This window comes from Chionomys nivalis, chromosome 7 (genome assembly GCF_950005125.1).
Source record: "Chionomys nivalis chromosome 7, mChiNiv1.1, whole genome shotgun sequence".
In the NCBI taxonomy this organism is placed as follows: Eukaryota; Metazoa; Chordata; class Mammalia; order Rodentia; family Cricetidae; genus Chionomys; species Chionomys nivalis.
Window position 1 is genome coordinate 83,529,920 of NC_080092.1, and position 13,301 is coordinate 83,543,220.

The window sequence follows — 13,301 nt, forward strand, 5'->3', positions numbered from 1 at the left end:
TTTACCCCAAAATTGGGCATAATAATAGTAATACTATAAGAGTCTAGCAAAAGTAAAAATGAGGTATAATGTCTACGTATTTACTACATGCCAAACACTGTTCTATGAACTTCCAGCACATTATCTTATTTGTATCAATACTTTATATGGTACCAGGAACATAACAGATACCTCTTATTAAAGTGCAAGGTACCAAAAAACAGTTACAGGTAGAGGAAGAATTTCCAGGATTACAGGAGAAAGGTGTCTTGCTACACCAGTGGAGGGAAAAAGATGCAACAGGGAGAGGAAAAGTGTCATGTGTTAGGTGTGACCCTCTAAAAACTGCTGAATGGTTACAAAATAAATATTCTACCTATACCACCCCAAAGGACAGACCTAGGATGCTCTTTTCATCTTTAATGTTTGTGCCTCTCAATGTGAGAAGCAGCTGCCAGGATCCTATGTGAAGCAAAGGGAGGGTCATGTCCTAAAGAGAGCAAACTTTTGGATATGGACAACTTCCTACAGAAAATCAATAAGAGGAAGTACTGGGGTGTTTCCATGACAGGATGGCAGCCCAATTACCCTCAATAGTGTGGTCAGTTACTCTGTAGGTATTCTCAATAGCAAACAAATATTTTGGTAGGGATAAAGCTTAGATTTCTTTCTGTTATTCTCAATAGCAAATAGATATTTTGGTAGGGACAGAGCTTAGATTTTTTCTGTTTTAGAGTGTATCTGTTTTTCGGCACAGTGTTGGCAGGCATTAGAGAAGCCAGCATGTGAATAATGTGAAACTTCTGCTTGGGGTGTTCTTCAGTTTGTAAAACCATGGGAATTTGTATTGTTAAAACAATTAATTCACTAAAAGAATTTTAAAAAGCCACCAGTCTGGACCTGTGTAGGTAAATGAAGAAGCACACTAAAGTCAGCAGGGAAAATTCACTTACCATGTAGATTGTCAACCACTATTGGGTTTTTGTAACATTTTTCATATAAAAGAAGCATGATTCCTATTGTCAATAAAACAATGGCACTTAAATAATGAGCTTTTGGTGTGTCTTTGTCCTAGATTTCAGATTCAAGAGCATCTGACCCTGCTTCCCCCTTCCCCCTCTCTGTTTCTCTGCCCGCCCTCACTTCTCCCCCTTCTCCCCTTCCCTTTCCCCTCTATAACCTACTAAATAAACTCATGCCTAAACTCTCTCTGCATGACCTATGTCTCTGTATATCCCCAGCCCAGGCCCCACGCCACCTACCAGGGGATCCACGGAAGCCACGGGTGACCCACTGCCACCCCTCGTGTGACTGGTTCCCTGGCACCTCTTTATAAATGATAAAGTCAGGGCTTGTCAGTAATATGGAGGCTGTATCTGGAACCAGGGGTGAAAATGGATCTTGAGGATCCCCTGCTGGACCAGAAGCCAGACCTCCAGCCCCCAACTCGGATGGAGATCCTCTTCTCAACCACAGAGCACATCAGCCAGAAGACCAGAGAAGAAACAGAAAGCAAGGAACAAAATGCCCATCTCATAAACACAAAAATCAGCACCTAGACCTATAATCACCCTAAACTCAAATGCCTAGACACTAGTGTAAGAAAACAACCAAAACAAGCCAGGGTAATATGTCACCACCAGAACTCAGTTATCTTACTACAGCTAGCCCTGAATATTCCAACATAGCTAAAGCAGAAGAAAATTACCTTAAAACCAAAGTTATGAAGATGATAGTGGTCCTTAAGGAGGAAGTAAATAAATCCCTTAAAGAAATATAGGAAAACACAAACAAAAATTGAAGAAAATGAATAAATTCATTAAAAAATGTCAGGAAAAAAGTTGAAACAAATAAAATAATTCAAGATCTGGAAATGGAAATAGAAGCCATTGAGAAAACACAAACCATGGAAATTCTTGCAGTGAACCCACAAGAATTACACAGTAAAGATACAGCTGACAGATCTATTGGACTATCCACAGGGAGTGTACATGTACACGTTCACTTGGAGTAACCCATTTTTACAGAGCAACAGGGACACCTGTTTTTTTTTTTGATAAGTCACTATTAATTCTGTGGAAATCTTGTGAACTTCTGCATTTCTGCCTTTTATAGTATCCCAGCAGTGTATAAACCTGACTTTTCCTATAGGGCAACCAGATACCTCTCCGCCACACCATGAAGCCATGGTGTAAAAAGCACTCATTCAGTCAAAAACCTTTGTTCTCACAGCCAAAATCTGCTCTCCCACAAACTTTCTTTATTGACAGAACTCACTGATAAGAAAAGAGCCTCACACAGGAGGCAGTATGTCTGCTCTAACAGTAGACTCAGAAAGGTGTAATCTACTGATCTTCTGCTCTGAACTAACAAATTGCTAATATTTTGTATTTACCCTTCACCTTGGTTTCAACCAACATAGTAAATTAACTGTTTATACAGTAAAAAAGACCTGAGTTGCTAAAACTAGCTTCACAGAAAAAATTCTCACCAGGGCACCCTGCTGGAGTCAGAAACAAGATCCCCAGAAGAGATTCCTTTTAACTCAACCAGCTAGATGTTAATGCAAATCAAGCCCACAGGTAAGTATAGGCACCATAGAGTCTTCACAGCCATGCTCCCTCTGAGATGTAAAGCACCTCCTTGCCAGATCCATCGGTTTTTGCGACTCTGTGAAAATGTATGCTTGATACTACTGTTAACAGCCTATGGAATTGCTAACTTGTCTGTATGCCTGTATAAACTGAAAGCTTTGTGGAGATCACCCCTTATACTGCTGCTGCTTCTCGCTACTTCTTTGTTCCAAGGAATAAAGAACATGTAGTGGTAACATATGTAAGTTGACTTATTACATTTACCGTAAGATCCAATTAGTCAGGTTTTCATTGCCATAGTGAATCTTTCTGGACCCTGAGAGATTTAATGGTCATAATCCCAAAATAAACCTCTATAAATTCTGGAAATGAAACAGGAAATACAGAGGCAAGCTTCACCAACAGAATACAAGAGATGAATTTCAGGCATCAAAGATATGGTAGAAGAAACAGATATATCAGTCAAAGAAAATTTAAATCTAAATAATTCCTGACACAAAACATCCAGGACATCTGGAACACTATGAGAAGACCAAACCTAAGAATAATAGGAATAGAAGAAAGAGAAGAATCCTAGCTCAAAGACCCAGAAAACATTTCCAAAAAAATTATAGAAAAAAAAACTTTCCTAAAGGCCATGCCTATAAAGGTACAAAAAGTTTCAGAACACCAAATAGATTGGATCAGAAAAGAAACTCCCCTCATCGCACATAAAACAAAACACTAAACATATAGAACAAAGAAAGAATATTAAAAGCTGCACAAGAAAAAGGTTAAGTAACTATATATTTGGGGACCTCATCCCAGTCCCTGGTATGGGATGCCATCTTTGGAACACTGGGAAGGAAGCTCCATTTCAAGCCTCTTCCCCTAGGAGTTGCTTTGGTCTGGACTCCACCTCTGGGAAAGCTCACCAAGCAGTGAGCCCTCCCTAGGGAGGACCAAGAAAGCCTGTCAAGCAATGACCCCTCCCCAGGGAGGGTCAGGACCACTCCCAGAGGCTACTTAGGCTGCCTCCCAGAGAATGAACACGTGGTCTCCCCTGCTCTCTCTTCCCCTCGCCATGCTTTCCACCCAGGAGCACTGCATTAAACATGGGCATCTTTTATTTGGTCTAATTTGGTCTGATTGGAATTATTTGTGTCAGCGGAGAGACTCATCTTAAGAAATATTCCTAACAATAACATATAAAGGAAAATCTATTAGAATTACACCTGACTTCTCAATGGAGACTCTAAAAACCAAAGGGGCCTGGACAGACAGATATCTTGCAGAATCTAAGAGACCACAGACCTATACCTAGCAAAACTTTTAATCACCATAGATGGAGAAAATAAGATATTCCATGATAAATGTTAGGTTGGGAGCCTAGGCCACAGTCCCTGGCATCTATCTCAGTCACCAGGCCTGGTCTGGACTTCAAATCCCAGCAGGCCAGATCCTGACCCCTCCCTGGGGGTGGGGTCAGGACCACTCCCCAGGGTACTTAAGTGATCCCCCAAAAGAAGAACACGTGGTCTCTCTTTCTCCCTCCCGGGGGTCGCGTTCCTGCGGCTTCCCGGTTTCCCCCTCGGGGCCACCTGAGAGGGCAGATCTCCCATTAAACCTGGATATTTCTTAATTTGGCTTGTTTTGATTTGGCTTGATTGGGAATTTTTGCATCATCAGAGAGCTCGCTTAAGAAATATTCCTAACAATAAAGTCAAATATAAACAATATCTATTGATAAATCCAGCTCTAAAGAAGGTACTAGAAAAAAACTCCAACCCAAGGAGGTTAACTATATCCACAAAAACACAGGAAATAATCTCACACCAGGAAAACCAAAAGAAGGGAAGTGCACTCATGCATGCGCGCGCGCACACACACACACACAACTACTAACAGCAAAAAAGAGCAGTAATTAACAATCATTGGTCATTGATATTTCTCAGTATCAAAGTACTCGATTCCCTAATAAAAGACACAGACTAACAGAATGGATGCAGGTACAGTATCCATTCTTCTGCTGCATACAAGAATCCCACCTCAACATCAAAGATAAACATTACCACAGAGTAAAGAAATAAAAAAAAAAAGATCTTCCAAGCAAATAAACCCAAGAAACAAAATGGTGTAGCTGATGGAGGTGGGTCATCTTTCTATCTGTTGCTTTCATTGGTTAATTAATAAAGAAACTGCTTGGCCTCTGATAGGGTAGAATTTAGATAGGTGGAGTAAACAGAACAGAATGCTGGGAGAAAGAAGCCGAGTCAGGAGTCGCCATGATTCTCCCACTCCAGACAGACGCAGGGTAAGATCTTTCCTGGTAAGCCAGCTCATGATGCTACACAGAATATTAGAAATGGGTTAGATCAATATGTAAGAGCTAGCCAATAAGAGGCTGGAGCTAATGGGCCAGGCGGTGATTAAAAGAATACAGTTTCCGTGTAATTATTTCAGGGCATAAGCTAGCCATGTGGGCGGCTGGGTGCCGGGGACGCAGCCCTGCCGCTCCCATCTTCAACAGAGTGGCACCCTACGTGCTAATGAACTCCACGTAAAACCTGAGAGGGCTTGAAAAGGAGAAAGAGAGAATTTAAGACAGCTTTTTGCTGTTTGTGGGTTGCGTGCCGCAAAGAAATTGTCCTGACTCAGCAGCAGGAAAAAACTGGCTGTTTTAAAATGTCGGCTTTCTGGGCTGTGCCGCCATCGTGATCTCTATCTGGCTCCTGCGGGAGACAGAGCTTTTGAATGAATCATTTGGAGTAAAGTGCTACGGCTTGCTTGATGGCAATGTGGACTGCTGTGTGCCTGGAACTGTGTGTGGCTCAGGGGCACCAAAAGGCTCTGAGGCAGGAGCAGCTCAGCTTCACCATGCTGAACTATGCTGGTCTCAGGCAGGAACTACCATAATTACCATAATAATAGCACAGTTAAGGTTTGGACTGAGCAGGACACAGGCGGTACCGTATTATCTGTACGTGGTGCAACTTAAGTTTTTAAGAAGTGCTTAACATTTTAAGAAATGCTCCTGGATAGTAAAAAAATTACAGATTCACAATATATCTGATTCAGACACTGTTGGATAAATGTACGTAGGCTTGAGAGAGAGAAAAAAATATATATAAAGAATAAAGTTAATGTCTTAAAAAAGGGTAAAGTCTTTAAAGAGACAGAGTACAGATAATTATAAATTAAAAGAAATAAAGAAAAATAAGCCACGTAAAAATGGAAAATTCACAGAGAGTCTGGATTCTTTGTATTATTGTGTTTTCTTTAAAATTTTTGACTGTAAAGGAGCTAAGTGCAGAGAGACATTTCATTATATGGGCTGCCAAGCTAAACCAGAATGGATATAAGGGTATTATGATTTCAGAATATGGGTCTAAGGATATGATGCTTTGGAGAGGGTCTTCTTTTGTTTTCACAGAGGATGAGACTCTGTGGATTGCGTCTATCCCAATATGGTATGATAGACCACGCCCTCCTGAAAGGTTGCTGTGAACACCTTCAGAAAATTACTTCACTCAACTGCCGACTGAGATGACCCTGACACACAGGTTACACCATGAAAGATCTGAATACAGCGCCCCCATTCAGCAGGAAGCAGTTTGGAGAGAAAAACTGCGCCCATGTTCCCAAATATGGTTTATAAATGTTCTTTTACATTTAAAGGGGGATATGATATAGATATGAATAATTTGCATTGGTATAGATTTTAAGGTCAATTTTGCTATATGTATATGTATTTCTGATCTTGATTAAGGTATTGTGATTGTGTAGTTCATTTAAAAATGTAATGTATAATTAGGAAATATAGGTTGCTAATGGATAATCATAAATAATAGTCAAGCTTGTAGTCATGTTAGTTAGATTTTCTAGATGTGCATAGATATATTTCAGATAGGCATTCTTCATATCTTTCAAAGGCTACAGAATATGGCATTTAAGTGTTTTAATAACTTAGGGCTTTTCATGATAATGAGACACGTCTGCTCCTGGCAGCACCAATATACTTCAAGATGAAGATGGGCATTGAAGAGGCACCTTATGGAGTTTGATAGCCATTTGGGCAAGAAACTGCTCTTGCCTGGACTGATGCATAAACTGGACACAAAGAACCCGCAGAAAGAGGACTGCTGAACTTGCCTAAAGGTGAGATGGTCTTTCGGGGTTCCTGATTCATGAAAGAGTCTGTGAGACATTCTGCAGGACACAGCAAAAAATGACTGAACTGTCTTTGAAATTTTCTGCTTCATGGAAGAGTCTGCTGGATACTATGGGCCTGAAGGCTGAAGACAGATGCCCCAACGGTACAAAAGAACTTTGGGTGACTGTACAGGCAGCGAGATGTCTCTGTCATTTCTAGAGTTTTGGATTTCTTGTTTGCTTAGGTAATATTATATCCTTCTGGAGTCTTTGATGGAGTTGAAGAATAGATAGATAATTATAGTTTTCCTTAGTTATGATAAAATATAAAATAGATATAAATATTGTAACTGTAATTCTTGCTTGATAACTGTTTTGTTATATGTAATTTTACTATGTCAAAGTGAATGCCTTTCTTTTTTGTTTAAACAGAAAAAGGGGAAATGATGGAGGTGGGTCATCTTTCTATCTGTTGCTTTCATTGGTTAATTAATAAAGAAACTGCTTGGCCTCTGATAGGGTAGAATTTAGATAGGTGGAGTAAACAGAACAGAATGCTGGGAGAAAGAAGCCGAGTCAGGAGTCGCCATGATTCTCCCACTCAAGACAGATGCAGGTTAAGATCTTTCTTGGTAAGCCAGCTTATGGTGCTACACAGAATATTAGAAATGGGTTAGATCAATATGTAAGAGCTAGCCAATAAGAGGCTGGAACTAATGGGCCAGGCAGTGATTAAAAGAATACAGTTTCCGTGTAATTATTTCAGGGCATAAGCTAGCCATGTGGGCGGCTGGGTGCTGGGGACGCAGCCCTGCCGCTCCCATCTTCAACAGTGTAGCCATTCTAATAGCTAGCAAAATAGAATTCAAACAGAAATTAATCAAAAGAGACAGGGAAGGACACTTCATACTCATCAAAGGAAAAATCTACCACGATGATCTTTCAATTTTCAACATTTATGCCCTAAACACAAGGGCACCCACATTTGTAAAGGAAACACTACCAAAATCACACACTGACCCATTGGGACACTTCAATATCTCATTCTCACCTATGGACAGAAATTCCAGACAAAAACTAAATAGAAAATGGAGCTAACAGATGCCATGAACCAAATGAACCTAACCTATCTACAGAACATTCCACCCAAACACAAAAGATTAGGGCTTCTTCTCAGTACCTCACAGAACATTCTCTAAAACTAACCACATAGGTGGTAACAAAGCAAGTCTCAACAGATACAAGAAAACAGAAATAAGCCCCTCCATCCTATCAGACCACCAGAGATAAAAGTTGGATCAACAACATAAACAACAAAAAGCCTACAAACTCATAGAATCTGAACAACTCTTTACTAAATAACTACTGGGTTAATGCAGAAATAAAGACAAAAAAAACTTCTAGAACTCAGTGAAAATTAATACACAGCATATCCAAACTTATAGGACACAATGAAAGTGGTACTAAGAGAAATGTTCATGGCACTAAGTGCCTACCTAAAGAAAATGGGAGAGATTTCATACCAGCAACTTAACAGCACACCTAAAGACTCTAGAACAAACATCTAGAGGAGTAGGCAGTAGGAATCAGGGCTGAAGTCAATAAAACAGAAACAAAGAGAACAGTACAAATAATCAATGAGACAAAGAGTTGGTTCTTTGAGAAAATCAACAAGATTAAAAAAAAAAAAAAAACCCTTATCCAAACTAACTAAAAGACAGAGATTATCCAAATTAGCAAAATCAGAGATGAAATGGGGGACATAACAACAGATATCTGATGTGGGAGTGTCATATATCAATCTGTTGATTTCATTGGTTAATTAATAAAGAAACTGCTTGGCCTGATAGGTTAGAACATAGGTGGGTTGAGTAAACGGAACAGAATGCTGGGAAGAAGGGAAGTCAGCCAGACGCCATGCCTCTCCTCTCTGGGGCAGACGAGATGAAGCTCCGACTCAAGATGGACGTAGGCTAGAATCTTCCTGGTAAGTCACCACCTCGTGGTGCTACACATTAATAGAAATGGGCCAAGCAGTGTTTATATGAATACAGTTTGTGTGTTGTTATTTTGGGGCATAAGCTAGCCAGGTGGCCAGGAGCTGAGTGGCAGGAACACAGCCCACAGCTCCTACTACTGAATGGTGCCCAGACGTGGATAACTGAATCCACAGAAAGCCTGAGAAAGCTTGGGAAATAATAAAGCATGTTTTCTTGGTAGCAGCAATTTCTCGGGTCTGCTCTGCTTGCTAGAGGCAAGCAAGTGCTCTCATCTAAGAGAGGTTTCCTGACTCAGCTTTAGCTGCAAAACCCTGCAGCTCTTTTAAGAAGTCCTGCCACGAAACACTTAAACAATGTTGATGAAAAGCTGAACGCATGCTTTTTGGTTTTCAGTCGTAGCAGGAAAAAAGCTGCACCTTTTAAAATGCCGGCTTTGTGCCATCCTGCCAGGGCAAACTCTGACTCTTTGAGGCAGGAGGTCAGCTACAGAGAGAGCATTTGAGTGTTGTAGTTTGCTTGACCTACAATCTGCCCTACGCCCAAGATGTGCTGAGTTAATGGCAGCACAGAACTTATCAAATTGGAGAATGACTGGTCTAATTTGAGACCTATACCACAAGAGGGAGGCCACACTAGATACTGCCTAGATGGCTAGAAACCAGAGGCTGTGTTGGGAAAAAAAATCAATGAAATGATTACTAATGATATTCTGCTATACTCATAGATCAATGCCTAACCCATTGTCATCAGAGAGGAGTCATCCAGGAGCAGATGGGAGCAGATGGAGAGACACACAGTTAAACACCAGTAAAACCCCACAGAAGTGGGGTGGAGTGAGAGGGGCTGAGGACAGGAGAACACAGTACACAGAGTCAACTAAGTAGAGCTCATAGATCACAGAGACTGAATCAAAAAACATGGACCCTGTATGGAACTGAGTTAATTCCTCTGCACATACATTATGGTTGTGTAGATGGGCATTTTTGTGGGACTCCTAACAGTGGGAGTGGGGGTCTCTGATTCTTTTGTCTGCTCATAAGTCTGCCTCATCAAGTGGGCATAAAGTGAGGCTTTATGGCTATTTTTGTTGCAAATTGCTATGTCATCTTCGGTAGATATCCACAGAAGGACTGTTCTTTTATTATTTTTTGAAGGGAAAGTAGATTTGGGGGAGAGCAGGGGTTGGAGGAATGGGAAGAGTGGAGGGAGAAGAAACTATAGTCAGGATGTCATATATGAAAGAAGAATAAGAGAAAAACACATGAGAAGGAAGATGAGGAGAGAAGAAGAAAAAAAGAGGAAAAGGAGGAAGAAGAAAAAAGAAAAGAAAGGAGGAGGAGAGGGAAGGAAGAAGATAAGAAGAAAAGAAGAAGGAGGAGGAGGAGGCAGAAGAGGAATAAGGCAGAAGATAGAAGGCAGAAGGTAGAAGGCAAAAGCAGCAGCAGCAACAGCAGCAGTTTGTAGCCTACCATGAGAAATATTTGCTGAAGAAAACTCCCTTATCTATTACAAAGAGTTGGGTTGTTGGATCCTAACAAAGGAGTCCAATTTCCAGCACATACTTGGGTTGTATCCACTGTTGTCAAGCTTTTAAAAAAAAATGAGTTCTCACTATCCTACCTAGGTCAGCCTTGAACTCCTGGGCTCAAGACATCCTGCCTCCTCAGCATCTGAGTAGCTGGGCTTATAAGCACACACTATGCTTGCCTCACTGAGCCAATCTGTGATGGTGACTGAATTCTGAGAGGTACCATTGTTCTGTTCAGATAACATGAAGTGAATATCAATGTCCAATACTAGTTAGCTCTGCTCATCTCATCACAAGGAAGCAAACTCCTTCTGCCAAGATGAACACAAACTAAAGATAAAAAGTCCATGCGCCTGAATGAGTCTTTCCTAACCCCAGACCCTCTGGTCCCTTTCCCCCAAGTAGGAGTCAGCAAATTGCTCTGGAGAGGGGAGACTGCTACAAGGAACATCTACAGAACAGTTCATCCAGCCCCAGCACACCACAAACCCGTCCTCCCATGAGAACCAACTGTGAATCTGGGTTTCTGACCTACCAGACAGGTTACAGCCTCCCAAACTCAGATCCAGAGCAGAAAATCCCTCTTGAGTTTATAATGCCCTCATGGCCACTGAACGTCACACAAAGTGGGATTTTTTGCTTTGTTTTGTTTTTGACACGAGTCTACTGTTAGTCCAAGACTCCTTCCAACTTACAATCCTCCTGCCTCTGTTTCCTGAGTGCAACTGCTGGTATTTAAGCATATGCCACAATGCCTGACAAACACGGATTTTTAGATAAAAGCTAATAAAATTCACTTTCTTCTTGAGGAAGAAAAGTATTCTATAGAGCCAGGATAGAGCAGCATATTTTCTTTATGGATATTTTCAACCATATAGCTTAATGCAGATGCAGATGCCCTCTTATCCAGGCTGCCAAGGTGCCTCTTACCCACAGATAATGCATGACTTCAGAGGCATATGCGTCCTAAGAAATAATGTTCTGGATAAGGAGGGGAGAAGTCCTCGGGTAAATTTTCAGCTTTCCATTTCTGGGAAAGCACCTCTACCTTTTGCTCCCTGGAGGAGTTGGTGTTAATCTTTGCTCTTTGCACCTCTATGTGGCATCCATTCAAGCAGCTGGGAACTGTGCATGGGAGAGGGAATCAGAGTGAAACTCACAAGAGGGTTTCCAAAAACAACATCACACATCAGAGCCACAGCACGAGGGCGCCATGACGATACCTATCGGTGTTACTCACGTGGTGTTACTTGTGGTGCCCGTGCTGAAGGTCAGGATGAGGAAAGCTCATCGTGTCCTGTAATTTACACAAGTCTCCTGCCCTCATGTGCCTCAGTTTCCTCATTGGAAAAGAATGAATGGGACAAACTACCCACAGTTCACACAGGGTTCACAGTTGGGGAATCTGCATGGGTTTTAACACACAAATAAGTATTTACATTCTACTTCACTTACAGCTTCTGTAAAAACTGCATTCCATGCCATGCTTGAAATGTTCCATAGCTCAGTTCAGTAAGTAAATTGCACCCAAGGTTCCTAAAGTCATTTAAACAAATTAAAAACACATAAGCCAAAGAAAACATTTTTCAGAACAGTTATCATATAACAATCACTTTAATATACATATGATGAAACATAACCTTTCTCAGAAATGGTTTCAATGTTTTCTCGACTCAAAGAAAATCTCATTGTGGATGATATGCAATGCACTAACTACAGTGAATTACAAGCAGATCCTTCTTTCAATGACCTTCCTTCTCTAGGAAAGGGTTTCACAACTCAGTACCACTGAAATTCTAGGCTAGACCACTCTGCTATGGAGGTTTGTCCTGTACATTGGAGGATGTTTATAACATCTGTGGTGTCTGCATATTAGATATCTTTTGCAAATCCAGTTGCCAAGGGTCACCTGGGTACACAGCCACACTGACTAAAAACTAGTGGTGTGCTATGATTCAAGTTTCACTCACTTTTACCACAGACTAAAGGAATGTGGGCTGGGGAGATGGCTCAGTGGGTAATGATGCTTGCCACCAAGCCTGAGTTCAAGCCCTAGGACTCACACTGTAGAAGAATAGAACTCAAGTTCTGTGATTTACATAAGCATGAAAATGCACACACATCCACATGGGTGTACACACACACACACACACACAGAATTTGCTATGTAGTTACTTTCTATTAGCCACAAAATTTGCTTCATTTGTATACTACATAATGGGTTTCATCACGGCAGTTTATATTATATATATGTGTGTAGTATATGTATATATGCATATATTGTATCTTTCTTATTATCCTTACTGCCACTCATTATCCCTTTTTGTACCTTTTCTCCTCACAGAGTCTCCCTTTTCCTTTCATGCTACACACACATACACACACACACACACACACACACAAAAGAAATCTAGATTTCAATTGATAGAAAAGATGGCATTTTGTCTTTCTTTCTCCCATTGTCCTCTCTCGTTTAAAACCTTTCTAGACTTCTTTCTTGCCCTCCATAGCCCATCTTCTACTTTCATGCCACATATATGTGTATCTACATGTAAGTCTAAGGGTTATGGATTTAGCTCATTGATAGAGTGCTTACTTAGCAAGTACAGAGCCCTGGGTTTGATCCCCAGCATGAGAGAAACCATGTAACAATTGTCCTTCTAAGTCTGGCTATTTCCTACTAGCAAAATTTTAAAATTTTAACCATGTAACAGATTAAGTAGCATGGGGGTTATAAAATCCAAAATATAAATGGGTTATGTTTGTAACTTACATATACTTCAGAAAAGGTAATGATTCAAATGTCCCTCTTTCAATATAGCGTATTTTATTGCAGGATAAATCCCTAGGAAAAGTAAAAGGGAAATATTGCTTTGATTAGCTATTAGATATCTAATTAGTATGAATAAACAACAGAATTGTTATTTTATTGTTTTGTCTAAACTCTAAACCTTTGGATTTCTACTTGAAATCTCTAGAGCCCCTACCCCTATCCACATCTATCCTAAACATCTCAACCTTTGTGATCTTCATGTATAAATACATAGCTATAGACACTGGGAAATTTCA

General features: G+C 40.6%; 1 protein-coding gene across 2 annotated transcripts in view; it reads right to left on the bottom strand.

Annotated features, from left to right (window-relative positions):
• Positions 1–13,301, bottom strand: part of LOC130876970 (leucine-rich repeat-containing protein 37A3-like) — a 111,154-nt gene that overhangs the window by 69,268 nt on the left and 28,585 nt on the right. For both annotated transcript variants that reach the window (XM_057773854.1, XM_057773852.1), the window contains 2 exons: positions 13,006–13,077; positions 11,688–11,768 (listed from right to left, as the gene is read on the bottom strand). In XM_057773854.1, coding sequence (XP_057629837.1) covers positions 11,688–11,768; positions 13,006–13,077 — 153 coding nt within the window. The remainder of the gene's footprint in view (positions 1–11,687; positions 11,769–13,005; positions 13,078–13,301) is intronic.